The 26,190-nt window shown below is 38.8% G+C and overlaps 1 protein-coding gene across 6 annotated transcripts in view; it reads left to right on the forward strand.

Moving 5' to 3' along the window:
• The first annotated feature begins 1,877 nt into the window (after positions 1 to 1,877).
• RCBTB2 (RCC1 and BTB domain containing protein 2) overlaps positions 1,878 to 26,190 on the forward strand; it is a 48,098-nt gene continuing 23,785 nt past the window's right edge. The window contains exons 1-9 of one of the 6 annotated variants that reach the window (XM_017873783.1): positions 1,900 to 2,104; positions 12,917 to 13,012; positions 13,358 to 13,422; positions 19,629 to 19,784; positions 20,011 to 20,161; positions 22,445 to 22,611; positions 23,162 to 23,320; positions 23,459 to 23,566; positions 24,576 to 24,718. In XM_017873783.1, the coding sequence (XP_017729272.1) occupies positions 13,381 to 13,422; positions 19,629 to 19,784; positions 20,011 to 20,161; positions 22,445 to 22,611; positions 23,162 to 23,320; positions 23,459 to 23,566; positions 24,576 to 24,718 (926 nt within the window). In that variant the 5' untranslated portion in view covers positions 1,900 to 2,104; positions 12,917 to 13,012; positions 13,358 to 13,380. Of the gene's footprint in view, positions 2,105 to 12,916; positions 13,013 to 13,048; positions 13,203 to 13,357; positions 13,423 to 19,628; positions 19,785 to 20,010; positions 20,162 to 22,444; positions 22,612 to 23,161; positions 23,321 to 23,458; positions 23,567 to 24,575; positions 24,719 to 26,190 lie in introns of those variants that run through there. The other 5 variants (XM_017873787.1, XM_017873782.1, XM_017873784.1 and 2 more) reach the window with 5 other exon arrangements.

Genomic DNA, 26,190 nt, shown 5'->3' on the forward strand with positions numbered 1-26,190 from the left:
TTTTAAAAGATGGGCAAATGTTGCACAATATGAATATGCTTATGGGAATGATCCAGCATAGAGATAAAAATTAATAATGTAGGATTGAGAGCTGACAACTACCTGAGTGAAAAAGTTGAGGCTGTAAGGAAGACAGGATCTAATACAAAGGTGGAAGAGTTGAACTTAAATAAGAGCATGCACAGCTCATTTCAAGTAACAGAAGGGAATACAGAGTGCACAGGTCCAAATGCAGGTAAACTTGGGAGATGTGGTGATGGGAACTTTAACTCCTGAAATACTAACCTGTACTCTCTCTGAGTTCAATTTTTTAGTCTACTGAATTCAGCAATACAGTGAAGTTTAGTAGACCAAATTATCCAAAAATTTTGAAGGAAACTTATATGTGATTGAGACATTTTTACCTCTTACTTTAAACTTTGACCGCCCTGGAAAAAACTGTTGGACCCACATAAAATTGAAATCTTTAGTGAAACACATTCTTTTATAGGTATATTTAAAAGTTTTAACTTCTGAGATAATATCACAGTTTTCAAAACACTAAGACATGTTTTTATTGTTAGCTAATTGTCAGGCTTCACCTGAAGCACAGTGTAAGGCCTGCATGAATTTCAGCTGTCCATAATGTGGAAAAGACCAAGTGTGCAAGGCAAACAGATCTTGCCATGGCTGCTGATGAAAAAAACTTAATCTCTTGGGGCCTGAGTTGCTTTATCTGTAAAGTAAGGATAATCCTTGCTTTACAAGATTATTGTGAGCTCCAAATAAGATAAAGCTCCTGGCACACAATAGGTGCTTAAAAAAAAAAAAAAGCCAGCTATCATCACTGAAGTGAGCTTTTTCAGAGAGCAAACCTGTTTAACTCATAAATTTCTTTCATTGATAAGATGTAACGAATGGGAAACTTGGGGCAGGCACATGATGCCTCTCTGCATTATCTCTGCAACTTCCTGTGAATGTATACTTATTTTTTCTTCTATTTAGAGCTCTAGGAGAAATACCTGTACACCATCTTGCGCGCCTCCTTATGAGGCTCAGGGGGCTATGCTCAGAGAGTGGAGATAAATGTCTGCCGTCTGTAGCAGAAAGGCAGTTACACATTTTAGAATGACGTTTTTCCGAAGAAATGACAAAAGCCAGACGAAACAGACTGACACGTTCACTGTGGTTTGGAATCTCAGTTTTTCTATCTGGCTTTACTACTTTTGGCTCTACACTGGAGAGGAACCAGTGTCCTCATGAAACAGCCAGTATAAAAGCAAGCAGCTTACTTCATAGGAATAGCTAATAACATTTAACTGTTGAGCATTTTACCAAAACCCACTCACGTCAATTTAAGTGTAGTGCAGTGGAAGAAATTATTGCACCTTGCAAAGTTGTGTTGCATTTTACTTAAATCTACAAAGGCCAACAGAAGTGCAGTGTAATATAATAAATTACTGCAAAATATTATAATAATTAGGGGAGAAGGTGGCTGTTACTGAAGCCCTTGGCCCCAAAGTAACTGAGGTCACCCCCACGGAACCCCCCAGCACACATCCCTCATTATTTCAGCATTTGTACTATAGGGGGTTACAGGACTTCCGCCCCAAAGCAATGGGGTGAAAACGTCGGAGCTCCCAGATGGAGAGGCCCCCCCTAGAAGAAAAGCTGGGGCAGGCTGGAGGAGAGGGGCTGTGGAAAAGGTTGCTCTCAGCATCACATGCGCCTCATTCTTCTAGGTCGGGTATCCACAAATTCCCAAGATTTGCGAGAACATAACCCTTGAGAAGGTGGGGGTGACCCACGGAGGAATTCCCTGGAAAAGCGGGGCTGGAGATGCGGCGTCCACTCGCGGGGTCAACTACGAGGGGAGGGGCGTCTGCGAGAAAGGGGAGGGGCGGCGGTGGGCAGCCTAGGGAGGAGAGGAGGGGCGAGGCGCCGTCGCCAGCCCCTCCCCTCGTCTGCGCCCCTTCCTTTCCCTGTCGGCCGGGCACCCGAGAGCAGCCCGCCGAGGCCGGGCCGTTTCAGGGGGAGGCGCCAAGTCGTCGCGGCGCAGGGCCCCTGACCGTGCAGTAACCGCTACCCAGGAGGCGGAGCGGACGAGGCTCCGGCCTGCGCGGAGGTAAGAGGGTGGAGGAGTGGTGTGGAAGGCCGAGGGGGATCGCGGCCGTGACGCGGGATGCTGTCAGGTACCCCCGGGGCAGGCCATCCCTCCCCGCCCTGCGGCCCGACCTCCCCGCCAGAGAACGCTGAGGGGCCCAGGGGACTAGAGCCACGACCGTGCCAGAGGCCTAGGCGTCGCCGCGCATGCGTAAACCTGCTGGCGGGAGCTAGGGGCTAGGTTCTGGAGCTACACCCCAGCCCAGGCCGCGGGCAGAGATTGTCCCGCGCATGCGCAATTCCTCTGGCGTGGGTCCGGCGCGCTGCTCTGGGACTACATCCTGCCCAAGCCACCGGCCCAGGCTGCGCTGCGCACGCGCGAGTCCTCTGTTAGGGGTCCCGTTTGGCGTCATTCCAGGGTGATCACCTGCCGCGAGGCCTCTCAACTTAAGCTCCCGCGTCCGGTGCGGCTGGGGCGGGGGAGGGGGCCGTCACGGGTCCCGGGGAGCGTCCTGCCTGGAGTTTCGCCTTCCTAACCAACTCGCAGCACTGCATAGATTGCTGATGTTTTCATTTCTGTCGCCTCGACCCCTAGGCTCCAGTCCCATAAATCTAGTACCCCAGGTCCCGGGCCCCAGACCGGCTCGCTAACTCAGTGGCAGTATATGCTTTCGACGTTTGGTCCTGATGTCCAGGAATAGCGCGGAAAGTTTGACTTTGTTAGGCGAAGCTGTTTTGAAACTGTGGAGGGAGGGGAAGAAATCGCCGAGCGTCTTAAGCCGCAACATGACTGCTCTGCTCAGCCCTGGAAATAGAGGTTTTCAGACATTGAAAACTTCCCAAGCGCTCCGTCTTGGCGGAGAAAGAAATGAGTTGGAAGGCGAATTTAGATGAACTTTTTGCTTTTGTTCTTTGCAAAAATTACATAAAATGTTGCAACAGTTCGAGGCCAGGACTATAACAAAATGCATTTCGTGGAGCTACTTTGTACCGCGCTTGGCGACTTACCTTGTTAGAGCTGAATAAAAGTGGTTGAGTTCACAAACAGTGCTCTGGATCATTGCTCTTTCCCCCAGACTCGAAAGTGACAGTCACTGTTTAACTTTTATTCAACCTCCTGGCTTTGCACCTTCCTAGTATTGTGTTCCTGCTGGGCTTTATACCTTACTAGACCGGGGCGGGGGGGGGGGGGGGGGGGTCTTAGTTAAGTCAGTTTCGTGACTGCTGGGGCTACTGTGAAGAGTTTCTAACAATGTCATTACTGTGTGCCTTGTAATCTTATATGATGTGCTGATACAGATTTGGGGGCTGGAAGAGCCATTTAGGCTCAGAGAATGAGTACTCTGGGTGAAATATAATCTATTTCCTGCTAGACAGTACATGCATGTTATTAAGCAGCAGGTAAAAGCAACAAGAATGATAGGTTCTTGCATGCCCCACTTCCACCACTCAGGCCTTATTGTTCTTGCTGGGCTCGCCAAGCAGACCCTCACCCCAGGGCTTCTGCATTTGATATTTCCAGTATGTTCAATGCTCACTTTCCCGCTCCTCCCAAATCTGCATGGCACAGAACTTCATTTAAGTCTTGAAACAATTGCCATCATTTCACAGAGGTGACGACCTCACCTAAAATGGCTGGCTCTCCAAACTCTTGTACTGCTAGTTTGGCTTTGTAGCACTTAATCACCATCTGATATTATGTATTTGTAAGGGTATGATCAATCTAGCTCCACCATAATTGAAGCTCAGAAGGTATTTGTTAATTGTGGAAATAAAATTGGAAACTAACTTACTCCAGAGATACTTTTGTACTGAACTCAACATAGATTCATTCATTTATTCAACAAAAATTTATTTTCTGTCAGGTCCTGTCCTTGGTTCTTGGGATGTATCAATGAACAAAAGAGACAAAGATCCCTTCCCTCTGGAGCTTACATTCTAGCAAAGAATGATAAAAACCATATTTGCTTATTAGGTTAGAAAATTACAAACGCTATGAAAAAAATGAAAAAGGAGAACAGAGAAAGGGAATTGGGAGTGCAGGTATGGGTTGCAATTTTAAACATCATGGATATGGTGAGTCTGAAGGATAAACCAAAGGTGATGTTTAACATGGAGAGCTGGGTTTTGGAGATAAATGTTCTTCTGGGAGAAAACGTTCTTTATCACGCTCTACAATGTCTTTTATGGGAACCCACAGCATGACCCTTGTGATAAATGTCACCATTTTTTATAGTATATAGGTAAAAAAACATTTTTTTCCCAAATAAGAGTTCAAATTATTCAGGAGTTTACAGTTTAACTTAGCACATCAAATGAAGACACTGGACTTTTACAAGGAAGAGACTAGCCAGACAACTATGTACATTGTGCTGAGAAAAACTGTCTGTTGTCTCCACCGTTTTTTGTGATTGCTTCCAAATGTCCCTCTGACTGTGGATGACTAGTGAAGATCTTTTTTAAGAATGTTCATTGCTTTTCTGTTTTTGAAACTGTGTAGGAGAGGAGCTTAAATCACCCAGTGTGATATTATGCTGTAAGATATTAAATGACCTCTCTTAGAGGTATCGGAATGAACCGGATAAACCTAACTAAATTTCAATCCATAATTAAAGAAGGCTTAGAGAAAGAGGGTGATGGAGAGGAATAATTTTAGAAAGTAAAGTGTGTTTCCCCTCAAGTCCTTTACTTACATAGATTACAAATATTTGGTGTTCAAACACCAAAATATTATTAATCTAGGACCATAAATGTAAGGAATCCATGGAATTTGCTTATGCCCTACAAAGTTATCATATTCAAGTTTGGTTTTATCAGTTGATTAAAGTGAAATTTAAATGCCCCAAGATACTGCTACTGTTGAGGTTTGCTTGGATTTAAATTACTACAAATCAGGCTGGGCGTAGTGGTTCACTTGTAATCCCAGCACTTTGAGAGACCGAGGCAGTCAAATCTTCTTGAGCCTAGGAGTTAGAGACCAGCCTGGACAACATGGCAGAACTTTGTCTCTACAGAAAAACAAACGAACAAACAAAAAATTAGCCAGGTGTGGTGGCACACACCTGTAGTTTCAGCTACTTGGGAGGCTGTAGTGAAAAGATAACTTGAGCCGGGAAGGTTGAGGCTGCAGTGAACCATCACACCACTGCACTCCAGCTTGGGCAATAGAGTAAGACCCCATCTAATAAATAAATAAATATTGCTACAGGTTAAAATTGTCCAGGAAAAGGGAGATTGGAGACCAGGAATTATTGGGGTTACAGAGTGACATTAAGGACTCTTGTTAAAGACTAAAAGAGAGGTCCACATGAAGATTTTACTTCAAAGGAGTGGATAGCTTGCCTCCTAGTAAGGGATATTGATCATGTCCATCAATGGAAGGCTGAGATGATACTTCGAGCTTTCATTGTCTGGAAGGAACATGTGTCCAGTTCACATGGTGATCACATTCTAACAGTGTGAAGGTTTCCAGGAAACTTAAACCATAATAATTTTTCAGCGTTAATCTGACATTAGAGTGGGTTTCTTTTATGTTTTCAGCCTTGCTAATTGGCCTGAGCTAATATCTCTTATGTATATTTCCCTATGGAAGATGTTTTGAGCTAACAAGTACCGGTAGGAGATAGTATGTGAATAAAACAAATTTTGAGTGCATTATAATATATCCTGTATTATGCTGCATGTATGCATGTATATAATACTGAACAAAACCAATCTCAAGTGGAAATGAGCCAAGGCCAAGAGGGCCTGCCATGTTGAAGGAATAGGTATGCTGTGGGTCAAAGATCTTTAACAATTAGGATCTCTGTAACAGGCGTGTTAAGATTTTTTTTTGAAAAATTGGATTAAATCTATAAGGACTTAGATTTAAAATGGATTTACAAATGAGATCTCAAGTCTCAACTCACATTAGTTAATATAACAACTTAAAATATTTTATCATTTGTGTTGATTATTTTCATATTTGAAAATGACACTTTCGCTGTGTGTGGTTGAAAAGACTGAAGTTGTCAATCTCAGTAATCTTTTCAATTAAATACTGCTTTGCTTTGTACTGAAGATCTGACTCATCACTCTTGTTGAAATTTGGAAAACTTTTTAAAAAACAAATAATTAAAATAGCAACAGTGTTTCTGTATTCTACACAACAGTTTTCTGTTTTTCATGAACATATGGCAATATCATTTCCTCTGAGGTCGTGTGCTAGTTTTAGTTATGCTTTTAGTGTTTAAGTTTTGTCCATACTGTTTATAATTGTTCCATTTTAATTAGCCATGTAGGTATTTTACTGTTATTTGTCATTGATTTTAGACATCTCATTTAAGTGGAGCTAACATTACAGCTAACATTATCCTTTTTTGCAAGTGAAAATTGGGATCATGTTTTATTATTGTATATGTATTTATATTATTTATAACTTGAAGATGACCCTTAAAAAGCTATTAAAGATACTATCTAATGACTCACCTAAGCATATATTTGGGAACCATCATTATCCTATTGAAATTTATGTGGTCTGCAGCTCATTAACACACTGATGCTGTAAACTGCATACTGGTACCCTAAAAGACATAGATATTATTTAATTTCCTGTTTCTTTTGATTATAAAAGCATCATCAAATGTGTTGCCCACCCAGATGGGATAATTTCAAGCATAGAGTTTTATATTGAGAGAATTCTAAAAAATATTAATGTGTTTTTCGTGCTCGCTTCAGCAGCACATACACTAAAAAATATTAACGTGTTTCTCAAGCATAGCTTTAGAGTTGATCTCATTAAGTTGAATTTTAAAATATGTAACACTGAGACTTCTCTGCAGGAATTACTATTTCTTCTTCACCCCTTCTTCTGGAATCACTTCTAAAGAAGAATTATTAGCATTTAGAAGCCCCTGATTAACTGCAAAATATCAGCACTTAAAACCTACCGTTGGGTTGGAGTAATGTGGACACAAGCCCCTAAGAGCTGGATATTGTGTTGCTCTACGTTATTCTGTTTTCTCTCATGTATTTGCTTTCAATTCAGTGCCTACTGCAGGCACTGAATTAATATTTGTTGAAATGAATTAGGCAAATGAACCTATGTCCCATAAGCAGCTTAACTCATTTTTTAGGTCAGAGGTATTACCAAGTAATATAACACATTGTGTAGCAGATACACTGATGAATACTGATTACTTTACCAAAAATAATATGTACCTGTTTTATGTTTCACACAGGAAAATGAATTATTTGACTTTATGTGAAGATTAAGAATGAATGTGTTTATCACATTATCAAAAGAGCGCCCCTTGTTCAGTAGTCTTCAACTGCATAGTTTTTAAGAGTATAGAGAAAACTCTCAGCATAGACTATATGGAAATAAGGAGTTATCTGCCCCAAACAGGGATACTTTAAAAATAAATTATTGAGCCATACAATTAGGAAAACAGCTGAAATAGGAAATATCATGTGGCAGATTACCTTACTTGATATATATTTGGCTTTGAAACGTTACTTTTGTACAGACTTGAAATACTGGCCCCTGAGTGTCCCATTTGGAACCTTTAAAGACAGAGATCGGGGTGGGAGCTTCTGCTTGGAGAGGGTACTTATCATTCTATTTTCTATTTATATTGAAAGGCAGATATTAGTACAATAAGATTCTGTAAAAACAGTTTTAGGTTACATTTGAATAAAATGAGGAAATACATAAGAGACTGTTTTGCAAAGAACAAAGCACCTTTAGTATAAATAACTATATATCATATATATATGAGCCAAGTCATATATCCCAAAACAAACATATAAGGGAAAATCTAATAAAGTAACATATAGTAAGATAATCTTACTGTCATCCCATAATAAGATCATATGAGATGATCTTATGCTGTAACACTGTCACTGTGAAGAAAATCTTCCCAATACTGTTGCCAGCTTTTGCCTGGTTCTACAAGAAACATTGCCCTCCTATGCAGAAAAGGGGACGTTTGTAAGGAGATTTAGACCATAAGTAGAAAGCACATTTTTGCCGTTTTAATACACTGATATTAAACATTATTTTTCCTATTTTGGATTTTCATACAGGTACAATAGTATAAATACTACTCATTGGAATGTTATTTAATCCTCCTATTTAAAAAATCTATTTATTATTATTATTTTTTGAGATGGAGTCTCACTCTGTCACCCAGGCTGGGGTGCAGTGGCGTGATCTTGGATCACGGTAACCTCTGCCTTCTGGGTTCAAGTGACTCTCCTGCCTCAGTCTCCCAAGTACCTTGGATTACAGGCACACACCCTTACTCCTGGCTAATTTTTGTATTTTTAGTAGAGATGGGGTTTCACCATGTTGGCCAGGCTGGCCTCAAACTCCTGACCTCAATTAATCCTCCCGCTTCTGCTTCCCAAAGTGTTGGGATTACACATGAGCCACCGTGCCTGGCCTATTTTTATTTTTTTAGGGATGGAGTCTTGCTCTGTTGCTTAGGCTGATGTGCAGTGGTGTGATCATAGCTCATTTAAAAAAAAATTTTATTTATTTATTTTTTATTTTTTGAGATAAGATCTTTGGCACCCAGGCCGAGTGTAGTGGTGCAATCATGGTTCACTGAAGCCTTGACATCCGGGCTCAAGCGATCCACCTATCTTAGCCTCTGGCGTAGCTGGGACTACAGGTGTGTACTACCACATGTAGCTAATTTTTAAGTTTTCTGTAGAGACGGAGTCTTCCTATGTTGCCCAGGCTAGTCTGAAACTTTTGGGGACCTCAAGCGATTCTCAAAGTGCTGGGATTACAGGTGTGAACCACCATGCCTGGCCTTCCTAGGGTATTGATTCAATTTTATTTTATAGATGGCTAAAGAAATTATGAGTTTTCATGACCAAACGTTTATTGAATTTCCATGTCCTTGGTAAAGGCAAAATTAGAATGATAGAATTCTCATTTTAAGAGTTTATTTTCTTTAACATGGGGTAACCTTAATCTCTGCATCCTGAGATGATTACTTTAAGCTCAAAGTCTTGAAAGCCATCTTGTCAGATGGAAAAGCTGTAGCACACCAGTTTATTGACAGTTACGTGGGACCTTTTATCTTTGGTATTCCCTCCACCAAAACTTCCCCATGAAAAATTTCCCATCAAAGTCTAGCCAGGCATATGTTGGTATCCATAACATGTTAAAATGGTATTGTCTTCTGCATGTTTTAAAATTGTATCAAATAGTATACCATATGTATCATTTTGTGACTTAGTGATTTTGGTGAACACTGTTTTGTAGATATACCTGTTTTGATTCTAGATAATTTGTTTTAATAGCTGCATAGTATGCGTATGCCACAGTTCATTGGTTCTGTTGATCAATTCGTTTGCACTTTCTTGCTTTTTGCTGTTGGGAATATTTGTGTGTATGCTCTAGAGTTTATCTAGGGCAGTGTTGCTAAAATTGCAGGACTTGCTAGTGATCTGGAAATTAGTGGGCTGAGATCAGCATTTTCTTTTAAAATGAAATTGAACAGGATAAAATAGGATAGAGTAGGGTAGAATAAAATAGCATAAAGTAGAAAAAATAGAAAAGATATCAAGCATCTCATGTAGGAGGAGTACGAATTATTTTGTGAAATTTTTGTTTCAGTTATGTATACATATCAAAAAAAGATGGAAAGACTGCTGTGGTCTAAATATTGTTGAACTGTTCTGTAGAGTGATTGTACCAATTTACATTCCTTCTAGCAGTGTATATGAGTGTGCCTTCTCATCTACATCCTCACCAGCACTGGGGAATTGTCCCCCTTGAACTTTTGCTGATCTGATAAAAGAGATCTATCTCATTGTGGTTGCATTTCTGTGATAAATAACGTGGTGAACTTGAGTATCTTTTAATATGTTTATTAATTTATTCTTCTGTGAATTGCATGGATCCTTTGTTCACTTTTGAATTGTGTCATTTGTTTTATTCTTATTGATTTACAGGCATTCTTTATATATTTTGTATATGAATCCTTTCCAAGCTGTCCATTATGTATGTTACAAATACCGACCCCCATTCTGTGGCATATTTTTGCCTTTGTTCATATTTACTGCTCTTTTCTGTGTGGTTTATGCTTTCTTGTCGTATTTATGAAATCTTTAACTGCTCTGAGGTCATGAAGATATTTCTATACTTCTAAAAGTTCGAAAGTTTTGCTTTTTTTTTACATTTCCACATGGATTCTCTCTTATTTTCTGTATGGAAATACTATAGATTAAATTCGCCTTAGTGTACATTTTTTCATATGTTTCAGTGTCCAGATTGTTTAAACCCTCTCCTGAAGCTTATAAAGTATGATATTCAAAAGTTACATTTTATAACTTTAACATTTTTATAATAGAGCATCTCTGCTGCTGACTTTTTAATAGTAGATAGCACAGATACAATTTTAAACTGTATTTTTTGCAGATAAAGAATGGATTGTTAAATGTGCAAGATAGTGTATTCTTTTCCTTCTGTTTTTCTCTAATAGAATTTATTTATGTATTTATATATCCAGTCACATTAACTTTGCTCTAGAAGACAACTTTACAAGGATCAAAAAGGAGCAGGATTAAAGATGACTGAATACTGGGTTCCAGAAATTTAAAACAATCAGGTACAAAAGTGTTTGGAGGGAATGCTCCCAGCCAGTCAGTATAAAATAAAACTATTGAGAATGTACGCAAGAAAATCTTAAAGTATCTAGCCCTGAAATACAGTGGAGGGTCCCAAAACAAGGGCTTTGGAATAGTCCCGGTTCTAATACTGGCTCTGACACTGTTGGTCACGTTACTGAAATGTGTGAATAAAATGGAGGCAATGATTAACCTGTTTCATTTGGATATTATAAAGATTAAATGAGATAAGGTGAGGCACTTAGTGCCTGGCACAGAATAACTTTATTTTTACTGTTATTATTGCTGTTGTCATTTAGAATACATTTTATCACATCATGGATATGGCTTACTGTATGTATATTGTGAATTGTTATTTTAAGTATGTATATCAACCTATTGTTAGTAGCCTGGTGAAATCACATGGATAACAGGGTAAGGTAATCTCCACATGTATTGCACAAACTATACATGCAAATTGGGGATGCTAGTTTTCTCTATTATGTATGCATCACATTGAAATAATGGGAAAAAAAAAGCCAACCATCTCCTACAATGCTAAAAAATTCAAAAGACTTTTTAGTAGTAGTATACAATAGTAATCAATCTTGATTTATTTTTAAATCTTGAAGGACTTTCTGATTGACTAATATGAAATTATGTTAGTCTTATATTTCATCCAAATTGAATCCTGCATGTCATTTCTTTGAATGTGGTAATTTCCATGACATACATGCAATTATGTCTTAAACTGATGTCAGATAAACAGAATGGCTGATGTTCCCACCATTCTAATTTTAAAGAGTTTCATTATACTTGAAATTGATGAAAGACACTGAAAAGAGGTTTTGTCCTACTCAAAAGCCCAGGATCACTTTTTCATGATTTTGCACATTAGCAAGATTTCTCTTCTGCTAGGAACGAAAGGGGCCTAGAGTAGTACAGTGAGGGGCAGTCACATCTCTACTTGGTCCCTTTTCATTTTTTCTCTTCTCTCCCTCTTTCTTCTCCTCTCCTTATTCCAGGAAACTTGGGGCAAATATGGAAAAGGTGTTTCCTGGTAGGATGAAGGAGAAAGAGAGGGATCTTTGGTACAGGCCAGTTCTAATATACACAAAGCTGGGTTCTAAGGATGCTTTCTATAAATACGTTGTGTTTTACTCTGATCCATGGGCTGTGGCAATGAAGGAATCATCGTCTGCCCTTTTGAAGAGCTTACCAATTAATAGAGAAGATACATCATACAAGAATAACTGTCATATGAGGCAGAATTTGAAAAGTGCCATCAATGTAGTTAAAAACAAAACAAAAAACTGCTGTGGAAATACAGAGAAGAGGTCCCAGCCCATTTGGGTAATCAGGATCCATACTGATATAAATCTCAGTGGCAGTCATGCTGGGTCTTAGAGAAAATTAGGATTTTAACAGATCTGCTAAGATGCCATAGATAATATGTGATATTAATTAAAATGGCAAAATATCTTTCCATATCATCAATCAGATTGGTTTATACATTTTTAAGTGAGAAACTTCTAAATGATCTTCTTAAAAGCAAGCATATCTTTTTTACTTGTTTCCAAACGTTGTAAATAATAATTTGCTATTAATTTTCATAATTTTAAGTTATAATAATTCTGAATAAATTATGATTCCTCATATTCTGCGAGATCTTTTTATAGCTGAGGAAAAAAATTACTGATCTCTTCAAGGGCGTAGAAAACATTGATAAGGAACACTGTTTAGACTTGGCCATATTTTGATTATTGTTTTTAATCTGTCTATTATGGGGCTCTCACTCTACTGTAGAAAATATCAGATAAAATGTTCTGATGTTAGTACCTGAAATAAAAGATTGTATTTAAGAAAATGGACCCCACCTCATGAATTAGAAAAAGCAACATCATTAAATACAGCCTTATTAAATTGCTTTTGGAAGACAGAGATTATTTTATTTTATTTATTTTAGTGATGAAATAGTTAACCTCGTAATTATTGAACCACAGTCCAGACATATTGCATAGCTTCTGCTAGAGCTGCTCCTGCTATTACTTCTACCTGGTAGAAAGTAGGTGATGTTAGCATGGTTATTAAGGCAAGAACATTCAATGCATTGCTACATATTGGGTGGCTGTTGTTTCAGGTTTTTCATTAAGTCCAGAATAACAAAGCCACATTCATTCATTCATTTTTTTCATCATTTTCATTCATTTCTCCTTTTTTTTTTTTCCAGCTTAGCAAATCACATATTCTTCTGTGGAACTGAGAATTGATGTCTGCTCTTCCCAGTGATTTGGAACTTTCCAATACCAGAGAAAAGTTGACCAAGGTCTAAAATTTATTTTTCCTTATCATAGGAAGTCAACTCTAAAATGAAAATTTTCTACTCATTTCCTTTGTAGTCTTAAGGACCCATGTATATTTTGAGACTACTTTTTCAGACCTCAGCAGGAAGATTCCCATAAGAGGCCATCCAGTAGTTCCAGAACAGTTCAAACATTTTTGGAGTTTTGTAGCTGGTAATTCCCATGCCTAAAGCTTAATTCCTTTATCTTCCTTTCACAACATTTGAGCTTAGCTTATTTTCTCTGCTAATTGGCAGTAAAGTAATTTTAACCTGCCTAGTTCCATCGAACATAAGGGATCCTGATTTTACCACATACTTTTTCCTCAGGGACTGCCCAGGACTGAGTCCGTATGGAAGAAGAACTTCCTGTTTTCTCTGGAGACAGTGGCAAGGTTAGAAAAATCATGCCCTTGGAGCATGTGTGTTCTGTCGCATGAAACATACGTCATGAAGCATCTATTGGTCACCGATAGGAAGATCAATGAGATATTATCTATCTTTGAGGAGCTCACAGTGTCATCACTGAGATGCCAGCAGATAATTGTTGTGGGTATGGAGAATGTTGAAGGGGCCAGCAGGGAACCAATATGCCTGAGGTGCACAGAAAGGGCTCCCAGAGATGGTGACAGTGATGGATGAGGCAGGAAGGCCATCCCCTACCTTCAGACAGTGCTGGCCTGCAAGAGGCTATGAGTTGACCAGTGTTTATCCCATTCCCAGAGATTTTTAAAATTATAAACTGTCTGATCTTAGATGATATGTTCTCAATTCATCATAGACATTCTTTAATTTCTTTCTCCATCACATCTGAACATGACAGTTAACCAGCTTAAGTCCACTTAGTGTCCAGTTGATGTTAAAAGCCTCACATCTTCCTGCATGCATATTGATTTCCATCTTGTGTTATTTTGTTAAATTTACAAAATATCTGCTTATTGCTATTAACAACTTAATATTAACTGTCACTGTTAACTTTTGTCAGTTTCCCATACTTATTTAACAAAATCAGGTCAAAATTCAATGAAACTGTAAAGAATTATGCAAAGCCATCATCGTGTACAAAGATGGCAAAGCTTTTGAAACTAAACTGTAACATTACCATGTGCAGACTTAAGTGTTCCTTTGTGAACTCTTGTAGGAAAGTCTAAAAGTAGCTTACAAAAGTAATGTATAGAACTCGAGAGTCTCACAAAATGTTAGCAGAAAAATTCTTAATTTTTCCTAGGAACAGGTTTCATAAAATAAAGAATAGATTCACAGAATCAGCAATGAAATTACAGTATTATAACTACTTAGTGATTGAACATATACAAATATATATACGAAGTGTTATAATGAATGAATGAATATTTACAATATAATGAATACTATATAGTGAATGTATTTGTAAGATATAATGAATATAATGAATATATACAAATTATTCTAATGCTAGGAAGTACTCAAAAGGTGAAGTGTTGGCATTTTTTCTTAACTCTTTTTTGCTAGGTGTGCCTAGCATGTAATTTTGATTTTCTTTAAATATACTGTATTTTAAATTGAATTGCAACAACTTGATAGTTGTCTGTAATTAAGTGAAGTATGGTTATACACTCGATTCTTCATATTGCTAGAGAAGCATAGTTATACAGGTATCACTCACTCAAAGGAAAAAGAAGGTGCAATTTGGCCTCTAATTTTGTGGCAGATGTATTTCCTTAATTATGTTTTCCTTGAGCTAATATTAAAATTTCAGGACTTGACATTTCCCAAACAGACGCCAGATCTTGAAGGAAGGGGAGTTGGACTAGGTGTGAGAAAAGTAGTAAAAGAAAGCCGGCCTGGGTTAATTATCACCTGCGGCAGTGTTATTTGCAGTAGGGAGGGTTACCTGTGCCAGACCAGGACTGAATTCTAGGGACACCATATTGCCATGCTCTCATTCCTTAGTAGTGCTTTTTTCCCCATACAGATTTTTCTATTGACCACACTTGGCTCTTGCTCAGCCAGTTTCTTACTTGACAGTGGGGCACGGAGTTGATTGGGTCATTCTGCAGAGACAGCTGCTGTCATGCTGTCATGCAGAATGACTGCAGATAGACTGAGGCTCCTATGGGGGACTCTTGTGTGCATCCTACATTGTCTCATGAGTGTGCTGGACAGAAGAATGTATATTGCTTCTCTGAACAAAGATGCTGTAATTCCTTGAGACTGACACAGGTAGAGTATCCCTTATCCGAAATGCTTGGGACCAGAAACGTTTGGATTTCAGATTTTTTTTTAAATTTTGGAATATTTGCTTTGTATTTACCAGTTGAGTATCTTTAATCTGAAAACCTGAAATCTGAAATGCTCCAATGAACATTTCCTTTGAGCAGGACCTTTGAGCATCAAAATTGGTGCCGAAAAAGTTTTGGGTTTTGGATTCAGATTTTTGAATTAGGGATGCTCAGCCTGTATTAAATATGTACTTCAAAAAATGCAAATATGTGCATTTTATAAATTTAGTCATCAGTTCCCTATGTAATAGTTGCCCTAACAAACTTAAAAATTGAGTCTTTGATGACTAACTTCCAACAGCCAGCCTTCTGCCAGAGATTAAAAGCAATGTATTCACATCTCTGTTGTACTCAGGTTATATTGTAATTATTTGTTTTCTATTAAATTGTGACCTCCTTGAAGGGAATGATCATGTCTTATTTTTGTATCTTAGTCAATGATACTATCAGATCCCACATTCTCCTGACTTGTAGCATCATTTCATAAAACTTACAGACTGGAGGTTTCATTAAAGAAAACACATATTAGAATCCCAGTAGCCAGTAGAGTTACAGGCTGGGTACCATAGGTTTTTATACAGGTGGGCCAGGAAGAAAGCCTAGAACTAATCATTTGTAGACAGGTGTGTAAGAGCTGGCTGGACTTACAGCCTGATTCTAGACATCCAGAAAACCACTTGATTTAATAGCAGAGCAGGATGAAATACAAAACTCTGCTTGCAAGGGAAAAATGAAATAGTCATTGTGTCTTTCCAACTGTGCTGTTCGTGGAAGACAGCCCCCAGTAGGCATTATTGCCTGTTCCTTACGGAGTCTGAGAATAGCCAAAGCCCTGCAAATGCAAGCAAGCACTAGGTCTACCAGCAGTATCACAGTTTATGTCAACTTTTTACTCAGCAATTGGATGATATGTGGAAAGAACTCTGGGCTTTAATCTGGCTCGTCCACTGAGAAGCTAGTGATCTTGGAAGATTACTTAGTCTCCCTGTGCCCCAGTTTCCCCATAGGTAACATGAGGATAATAATATCTATGTCCTACAATTGTTGTGAAGATGAGAAATAAGATATAAACATTATTAGATTATTAATACATCTACATTAAATACTTGTTCCACTTCCACTTCCTAAACCTTGTTCTTTTGGAAATTTACAGGCTTAAAATAGGAAAAAACTTAAAAATGAAGACCTTATAGAAAATGAGATTTCTTCATGATGTTGGATGGTGGGGTAATTTAAAGTAGAAACTTAACTAAAAACTAACGTAACAAAATTCCATCCTTAGCTCTATCGTGGCCTTGGGCAAGTTGCTCTTTTTTTCAGTAAACCAGGTGTCACAGAGAAGAAATAAAAATTTTAAATAAAGATTCTTGGATTCCTAGATTAATGTCACGTCACCATAGAACACTGTGTGTTCCTAAAATATATATATATAATAAAATTGGGGACATAGTTTTACACTTGCATATAACTGTAACCTCTTACATATGTGAGTTTTTTTTTTGAATTCCAAATTCCAAATTAAGGTTGTCCTGTAGGGAATGCCTGTGGATTTTCCTACCTCTAATATATGTATATATTTATCATACCTCTTCAATACTGCTAATTATATATAGATATATATATATATTTTTGCAAAGTACTCTGTAACTAAAGTAAATGCAGAAACAGTAAGCACTGTTTCAAAAGTGAATGGGAGAACCAACTGTTGGTGTTGCCTAAAAGATAACAGGTGTTTTTCCTAGGGCAAGGTCTTGTGATCCAAGTGGCCTGTGAGGGAACGTGACTGGATTTGGCATCAGGAGAGCTTGGCCCTGGTACAGGCTCTGCTGTTAACTCACAGGGCGATGCTGATAGCAGGGACAAGCTGCTTGGCTTCTCTGTTAGTTTCTTGGGGCTGCTGTAACAAATGAGTACAATTCAAACAACAACAATGTCTTTTCTCACAGTTCTGGAAGCTAGAAGTCTGAAATCAAGGCATCATCAGGGCGATGCTCCCTCAGTATCTCTCAGGAGGAATTCTCAGCTTCTGGTGGTGGCCCCCAGCCATCCTTGCTGCTCCTTGACTTCCAGATGTATCACTGCAGTCCCTGTCTCTGTTGTCACCTGGCCTTTTTCCCTGTGTGTCACTGTGTGCCCTCTCGTCTTCTTATAAAGACATTAGTCATTGGACGTAGGGCCCACTCTAATCCACTATGACTCCATCTTAACTCATTACATCTGCAAAGACCCTATTTCCAAACAAAGTCACCTTCTGAGGTACTAGGTGGATCTGGACTTCGAGGGGAAACCATTCAACCCACTGCAGCTCCTCTCTGGGGTTTCTTCGGGTTTCTCGGAAAATTATCTTTTGAGTTCTGTTTAGCCACAGCATTCAATAGTGCCACGAAGATTATTCAGAAAAGATAGAAACCTGAAAACAAAGCTTTATTTACAAGAAAAAAGCTGGTGGCTCTGCTTGTTTTTGCTCTAGGTCCAGTGGCCATTGGGACAGCTGCTCCATGCATCTTAGCTTCCCTTTACTGACTGCAGACTTCACTTTGGCCATAAGTTAATACCGTTGGCCGTGATCAGAAGGAAACTTAAAAGTTTGAGAACTTAGTAACAAAGTTGTGTTTGATGATATGGCTCAGGTGGAGTAGAAATGGAGAGCTCTGGAGCCAGGAGCAGGGATTTGGGGCCCAGTTTTCGGAATGGCTTCCATGTGAAGGAGTTACAGAGGATGGGGTGGAAAGGAGGGCTGTGAATCCAGAAATGAGTCACAGCCATTCAAACATTTACTTGTTCATTTCACCAACACAAAGGTATGTATTGCATTGTTAGCTCCATTCAAGGGATGGATGACATGGTGGTAAAAGACTCGGTCTCTGTCCTCCTGAAGTATACTCAGGAGTCTGTGAAGGTGGCCCCAGAGGAATTCATGGTAATGAGGACAGGGGAGGCTTGCTCAGTTAGTAGTGTGGACTTGAGAAGAGCAGAGTTGCTGACTTGTGCTCTCCTAAGGTGGAAGGCACAAGTAGGTGTTCAGTTCTGTAGAAGGTAAGTGGATAGTCCACTCAGTTGTACACCGGAACACATTCCTGGTAAGGTTGATTTAATAACTGATGGTAAAGAGAGGCCTTAGAAAATCTTTGCTGCTTTAAATCATGTGTAAGTTTGTTAATGTTGTGGGAAATAGCAGACATGCCATTTGATAGGCATATTGGCTGTTTATGTATCTTATTATAACCTTCAAAATGTTGGCAAGTTGAAAAGTATATCAATAAAAATGCCTCCAGAGTAGCAAATAGGTAAAACTCTTTCAAACAAATTTATAACATGCTCTTTTAGGAGTGCAGGTGCTCGTGATCTTAATGTATGCTATTAGGGGGTTAATTGTGACCCTGCAACATTTATGTGTTGAAGTCCTAACAGCCAGTACCTCACAGTGCAACTTATTTGGAAATGGGGTCAATGCAGATGTAGTTAGTTAAGATGAGGTCATTAGGGTGGACCTTAATCCAATATAATTGGTATCCTTATGAAAAGGGGAAATTTAGGTGCAGAGATATGCAGGGCGTGGAGGGAGATGATGTGAACAGACATAGGGAGAAGACAGCCATCCACAAGCTGAGAAGTGCAGCCTGGAAGGAGATCCTTCCCTCACAGCCCTCAAAAGGAGCTAGCTAGCTGATAGCTTGAGTTTGGACTTCCAGTTTCCAGAACCATAACACAGTAAATTTCTGTTGGTTAAGCCACCTCGCTTGTCACTACTTTGTTACGGCTGCCTTAACAAACAAGTACACGTGTTTTCTGGGTGTTTCTTCCTGCCAACCCCCAAACTTGCTTGAGGGATGAGGAAACTCACCAATTCCTCACACTGAAGACCAGGTAAAGCTTGCCCATGAACTAAAACCTCGGACCATTTCCTTGGTGTCACTGTCAGCGTTGTTCTTTACTAAGCATTGTTCTTGACTTAGGCAGCAGATGACATGGCAGCTCTCTCTCTCTCTCTCTTGCTTTTACAACCAGCCTAGTTTCCACAGCTACATTTAAGACATAGCCAATATTTGAAGTATCTGCTGAACATTCAGTTCCCAGAAGCCCAGCTTTGGATGACTCCTGTGTCCTTGAGGACAATGAGTAGGGGAGACCTGGTTCCACCTGGGCCTCCGGTGCTTGGTGGCTGTGAGCCGCCCAGAAGCAGCTGGCAGAGGCAATCCCTGCAGCTGCGAGAGGCCTCTCAGAAACAGATGCAGTGTGTTCCTCCCAAAACCAGTGTTTGCCCTCTTCTACAGAACTGAAGGGGCAGAGAAAATTCACTTTTTAATTTGTCGTTTCAACATATATTTTTTCCTTTTCAGCCAGTACAGGCTACTCTGTCATCTTTGAAGATGTTAGATGTGGGAAAGTGGCCAATTTTTTCCCTTTGTTCTGAGGAAGAACTACAGTTAATTCGTCAGGCTTGTGTCTTTGGCAGTGCTGGCAATGAAGTTTTATACACTACAGTAAATGATGAGGTAATTTTGAAGAAAATAATTCAGCTACTTACATTTTAGAAATGGATTTGCCAAATTGAAGATCTTGGGGAACTAAGGAATAAAAGGTTAAAAAAAAGCATGGAAATTAGATTTTATTTATTATATAAAGAAGCAGTTCGCTTAAGGAAGATGATGCCTGTTTGGATGTAATTTATAGGTTTGTTAGAAATAGAACTGCTTGAACTAACAGTGGTTTTTCCCATAGATTTTTGTGCTTGGCACAAACTGTTGTGGCTGTTTGGGGTTAGGTGACGTCCAGAGCACCATTGAACCTCGGAGACTGGATTCTTTAAGTGGCAAAAAAATAGCCAGCTTCAGCTATGGGAGTGGTCCACATATTGTCCTTGCAACAACAGGTAACCTAGGAACCCCATGTAGAATTTCAGCTTTATTTGTCAGCTGCGCTTGAGAACATTGTTTAATTGGTTGAGAGTTGCTGGTTCTTCCTGTGAAATTGACTATGTTTTGGATACCATGAAACATGAATGTATCTGAATGCCAGCATAAGGTAATGTGGCAGATGGAATCTAGTAATCATTGCATTTTAGATGTATGAATGACAATGCTATAAGCCCAGTAAACACTGCCGAACTCACTGTGGACTTTGGCAAGTCTGTCTGAACTTTGAATTCCTGATCTATGTATTGAAAGACTAAACCTTGTGTCCAACATCCCCCCGCCAACTCTTAGCATTCTGTGATTCTTACACTAAACGGTGACTGATGGCTGTAGTTGGTGTTAGTAGTAGGGATTAGCCACTTCATAAGGGATTGAGTAGAAAAATTCCTTACTCTGAGTGAAGCAAGGAGGAAGAAAGAAAGAAAATAAATAAAATTTCTTCCCAAAAGGTTGTAACCATGGATTTGTAGTTTAATTCACATCAAGACTGAATGGTACAAGAAATCTCAACCCTTGAATTTATTCAAGTCACTGGATGGCAAGTGTCTTAAGGGTATGATAGATGTTAATGCAGATCCTTTCTAGGGGAAGGCACCTTTATCCTAGGCCTGAGAGAATTAACCAAAATAATTGTTCAATGGCAATAGCACATAGTCAAGAGATAACCAGATATACAATAGTTTCCCCTTATCCATGGCTTTACTTTCTCAGGTTTCAGTTACCTGCAGTTGACTGTGGTCTGAAAATATAAATGTAAAATTTCCAGACTAAACAATTCATAAGTTTTAAATTGTGTGCCATTCTGAGTAGGGTGATATTTCACCATCTTGCTTCATCCCACCTGGGACATGAAACATCCCTTTGTCCCGCGTCTCTGCTGTAGACACTCCCGCCCGTTAGTTACTCAGCAGCTGTCTTAGTTATTAGATTGATCGTCTTGGTTTCATAGTGCTTGTGTTCAAGTCACCCGTATTTTACTTAATAGTACCCCTAAAGTGCAACAGTAGTGATGCTTGCAATTTGGATATGCCAAGGAGAAACCATACAGTTCTTGCTTTAAATGAAAAATGGAGAGTTTTCATGCTGAGGTTGTTAAGATTTATGGTAAGAACAAATCTTTTCTGTCTGTGACGTTGTGAACAGTACATTTTGTAGTTGTTCTATTTCATTATTAGTTATTGTTGTTAATCTCTTACTATGCCTAACTTACAAATTAAACTTTATTATAAGTATGTATGTATAGGGAAAATCATAGTATATACAGGTTCAGTACGAGAGTCTTAGAATGTATCTCCTGCAGGTAAGGGGGCTTGCTATGCAAGGAAACAAGGTACCATGAATGGGAACCAGAAGAAACAACAGACAGCAAGAACTGATTACTGAATATCAGGCATTAAAATTATCAGACACCATTTATAAGACAGCTATATTTATTGTTTGAAAAAATTAAAATGAGCTTGAAGATAATCTGCAGGGATTATAGAAGATTTGAAAAGATCCAAATGAGCAATATGATTATCAAATGAAAATTCAGTGGACAAATTTTGTAGCAGTTTGAACACAGCAAATTAGTAAAATTAGTAAACTGGAAGATAGATCAGAAGCATTATTCAGAATATAGCACAAAGAGACAACATGCTGGAAAATACAGATGAAATGAGTACATACTGTATGATTCCATTTATTTAAATTTCAAAAACAGGAAAATCTAAAAATTTACATGCAAGATGCATACATGAGGGCCTTTCGGGAGGTGATTATAAGGTTATATTTCTTGACTTAAGTAGTAGTGCATGACTGTACATACATGTTTTATGAACTTTTCTGTGTATTATGCTATGTAATAAATAATAACAAAGATTTTTAAAAATCAACTTGGTGATTATTTTAAAGATAAGGAAATTAAGACCCAGGGGAGTTAAGTGGCCTTATAATCTTTTGACTTCATTCTAATGTTTTTGCTATTACTCCCAGCAGCCTTTTCTCTGCTATTTATTAAAAACTTATTTTCCAGTTATTATAACTGTGTGCATTTAAGTTTCACCTTGTTGCTTTGAGGTAGAATGCAGTTTATAGTTTCCAAATAGGTTCTTTCGTAGAATGACTTTGGTGGGATGGGGAAGTTGATTAGTTTTTTGCACCTGAATTTTTAGATTTCATTTGTGGAAGCTGTGCTACATATATTTTCGTATAATGAAGTAGATGTCATAAAAGCTGGTTGTCTTCCTTTTTATTTTCAGAAGGAGAAGTCTTTACCTGGGGTCATAATGCTTATAGCCAGCTGGGCAATGGGACAACTAATCACGGTTTAGTGCCCTGTCAAATCTCTACTAATTTGTCGAACAAACAAGTCATTGAAGTTGCCTGTGGGTCTTACCATTCTTTGGTGCTAACATCTGATGGAGAGGTGAGAATAGTCAGCATAAAGCTCATTGATTTTTTTCAATAAGATTATGTAGACTTCTGTAGTAGTCCTGGAAATACAATCATTTGATTAAAATAACCTCCCTCAAATTCAGCCTTACTTTTGGTAGCAATTCACAGTCAGGGTATTGATGTTGTGACATTTATCTGTACGTAGTAAGGTCTTCCATAATTGCAAAATTTAAAAGGAGGTTTGTTCCTTCTCTGTTGCTGTACTAAAGAGGTTATTTGCAATAAGAAAAATCCCCAAATGCTGAAAAAGATGGCTAGGGCAAAGTAGATACTTTTGTGTTACGTGTTATTTAATAGTAATTATTACTGTTCATATAGATAACACCAATAACCTAATTTTATAAAATCATGTACATTGTGTAAGAATGAATTTTGTAAACACTTCTCTGCCTGTGTTGTAAGGATTTATAGATCTGAAGCGCTTTGAGAGGGAAGACTCGGTGCCACAAGTACATGTCAGTGTCCATTTGAGACACTTTATAAATTAATGTGTTTCATTTACTGATCTTTCCTTTAAACAGGTATTTGCCTGGGGTTATAATAACTCTGGGCAGGTAGGATCTGGATCAACAGTTAATCAGCCAATCCCTCGAAGAGTCACTGGCTGCCTGCAGAATAAAGTAGTTGTGACCATAGCATGTGGGCAGATGTGCTGTATGGCGGTAGTGGACACGGGGGAGGTAAGGAAGTTATTTTACATGTTGCTTAAAAACCCTATTTGCCACATCAGTCTCATTCTAGTATGGTATGTCCCACATAACAGACAACTTGCTGGCTGTTTATCTCTTGAGAGGATTGAGGGTGTCATTTTCTCTCAGGTCTATGTCTGGGGTTACAATGGAAACGGGCAGCTCGGACTTGGCAGCAGTGGCAACCAGCCAACCCCTTGCAGAGTGGCAGCTTTGCAAGGCATCCGTGTCCAGCGGGTACGTCCACTGTCAGTTTGTGTGCGTGTATTTTTAAGTCTTCACTGGGAAAGATACCAATATATTAAAAACATAGATTTCTTGGCAGGATGAAAAGTTTAGCTGCTTGGATGTCTTCATTGAAATAAAGGTTAAATCTCTTTTTCCTTGAATTAAATTGCAGCTGTTCAGAAAATTTCTGTTCCAGGGCACTGTCACATACCTTTTGGAATATAAATTGTTATAAGCTTTCCTGAGGAAGCTTTGGCAGGGTGTACAAGAGCCTTAAAACCTTTATATCTTTTGACCTGTAGTTCTACTCCTAGGGAATTTCCCTGAGGAACCAACAATTCCTGTAACTCTCTTACAGAATTAGTTCAGAAGATATATATGTATGTATATATAACTTTAATAAAAAACAATAGGTGTAACAGAATTTACTAATCAAATCATAAGTTAATGATTAGATAAATTATGCCAAGTGTATATGCTGGAGATGATGTATACAAATAATTTTTAATGATATGGGAAACTGCTATGTGTGATGTCTAATAAAATGAAGCAAGATACAGAACTGCTTATACAACATGGTCAGTAAAAAAAAATGCTATAGGTGCATATCTCTATGTGTATATAGAAATAGAAAAAAAAGCCTCTGATCTTCAGAGAACTTTTATATTTATATTTTTCTATACTTTTCAAATTGAACCTGGTTTACTTTTATAATCAAAAAAGAAAATAATTATTTAAAAAATACAAGTGTCGTTTCTGACATTCCACTCATACCCCTTGATTTCTGTGAGCATTAAAGCTCCAGTGAACCGGGGCAGGTGCTCACGCCAGGGGACTCACGGCAGTCTTACTGCAGTACTGGCCCACATGTTCTGGAAGGATGTTGGTTACCTTAATGCTTGCCTCTACGGATAGGCTGCCTCTTTCTTTTTGTCATTTTTGTTTCTTAACCTACTTTGCGGAAGCAGTGAAATAATTACTTCTGTTTGCAGTCCTGAGTGGATTTTTTTCCTTCCAGGTCGCCTGTGGCTACGCACACACATTAGTATTAACAGATGAAGGCCAAGTGTATGCTTGGGGCGCCAATTCTTATGGGCAGTTGGGCACTGGCAATAAAAGCAACCAGTCCTATCCTACTCCCATCACTGTGGAAAAGGACAGGTAACATGGCCATTTTCACAGTCCCCACACTGGTCTTTGGTGATTGTGGTTAAACAGGACTTAGACATAGAGAGGATGGTGGGGAATGTACTGCTAGTGTTATAATATTATTTAATAAGAGTATTTATTCCTTTATAAAAATTGGCTTTGGAATTGTTGGGGAGGTTGATTGTACGTTAAATATGCTATTTTCACTTACCCATGTTTCCTCTATACCTCCAACAGCTATTCTAAGCCAACTGCAATGACTAAACTTGCAACAGCTACTCTGTTACTCTTCTCCCTTACAAATCACCCTTTTGCCCTCCTCCTTTTCCTGTTTTACATTCTTGAGGTGATGTCGATAACATTCGAGGTGGCTCTTCCCTAGCTTAGGAAAAGGTACCTTGCATGGGGTATAAAGCTGGTCACTCAGCTACATAGAAAATTTGCCAGTTGAAAAGGATAGGGTTATTTCATCACTTTTAACTCCCAAGCTGTCACTATGAGGAAGAGTAAAATGGTTAGGAAATTAAGATTTAGTTTTGTGCACTTGTTTGCAAGGTTGTGTTATGTAATTAGCACATCCAGAATTAGTTTCCATGTTATTCTGATATCTTTGAAAGCCTTTGGGCCGGGCGCGGTGGCTCACGCCTGTAATCCTAGCACTTTGGGAGGCCAAGGCGGGCAGATCACAAGGTCAGGAGATCGAGACCACGGTGAAACCTCGTCTCTACTAAAATACAAAAAAAATTAGCCGGGCGCAGTGGCGGGCGCCTGTAGTCCCGGCTACTCAGGAAGGCTGAGGCAGGAGAATGGCATGATCCCAGGAGGCGGAGCTTGCAGTGAGCACGAGACCTCGCGCACACTGCACTCCCCCTGGGCGCCAGAGCAGAGGACTCCGTTCCAAAAAAAAAAAAGAAACGCTTTGGAATTTCTCAAACATGGTCAGATCGCTGCCTTTTCGCTTTTCATTTCTTGACAGTAGTATAGAGCAAAAACGTTTCATTATCTTTTCTTTTAAACCAGGGTTGCAGTCATCGTAGAAATGATTGCTGCTATTTTTACTGCATATATCTTTATTACATTTGATTTTAAAAGAAATATATAGACAAACAGATTAGCTCGCACTTATATGCAGTTATGCAGTTCTTTTCTAATTTTCTGTTGGAATACTTAACAGTGAAAATGAGGAACGAAATTGCCATTTTCAGCTGCCTCAATTTTCATTTGAGTATTGTGAACTTGGCTTTCTTTAACCTATGCTTTAAAAGTTTTATTTAATCAATTTAACATAGGTTATTTTAATAGGTTAAATAAAACTTTTTTTCGTCAAAAACCTTAAAATTTAAGACCCCTGGCCCCTTCAGAGTAGGGAGGAGGGACAATAATGGAGGCAGGAGGTGGTTCAGGCAGATGCCTGCAACTGTTCATTCACACATCTTGTAAGGTAGCTTAGAGCTCCTCAGAAGAGAAGGGACAGTCCTGAGGCT

The sequence above is a fragment of the Rhinopithecus bieti genome, unplaced genomic scaffold (genome assembly GCF_001698545.2).
Source record: "Rhinopithecus bieti isolate Rb0 unplaced genomic scaffold, ASM169854v2 scaffold_7398, whole genome shotgun sequence".
NCBI classification, from domain to species: domain Eukaryota; kingdom Metazoa; phylum Chordata; class Mammalia; order Primates; family Cercopithecidae; genus Rhinopithecus; species Rhinopithecus bieti.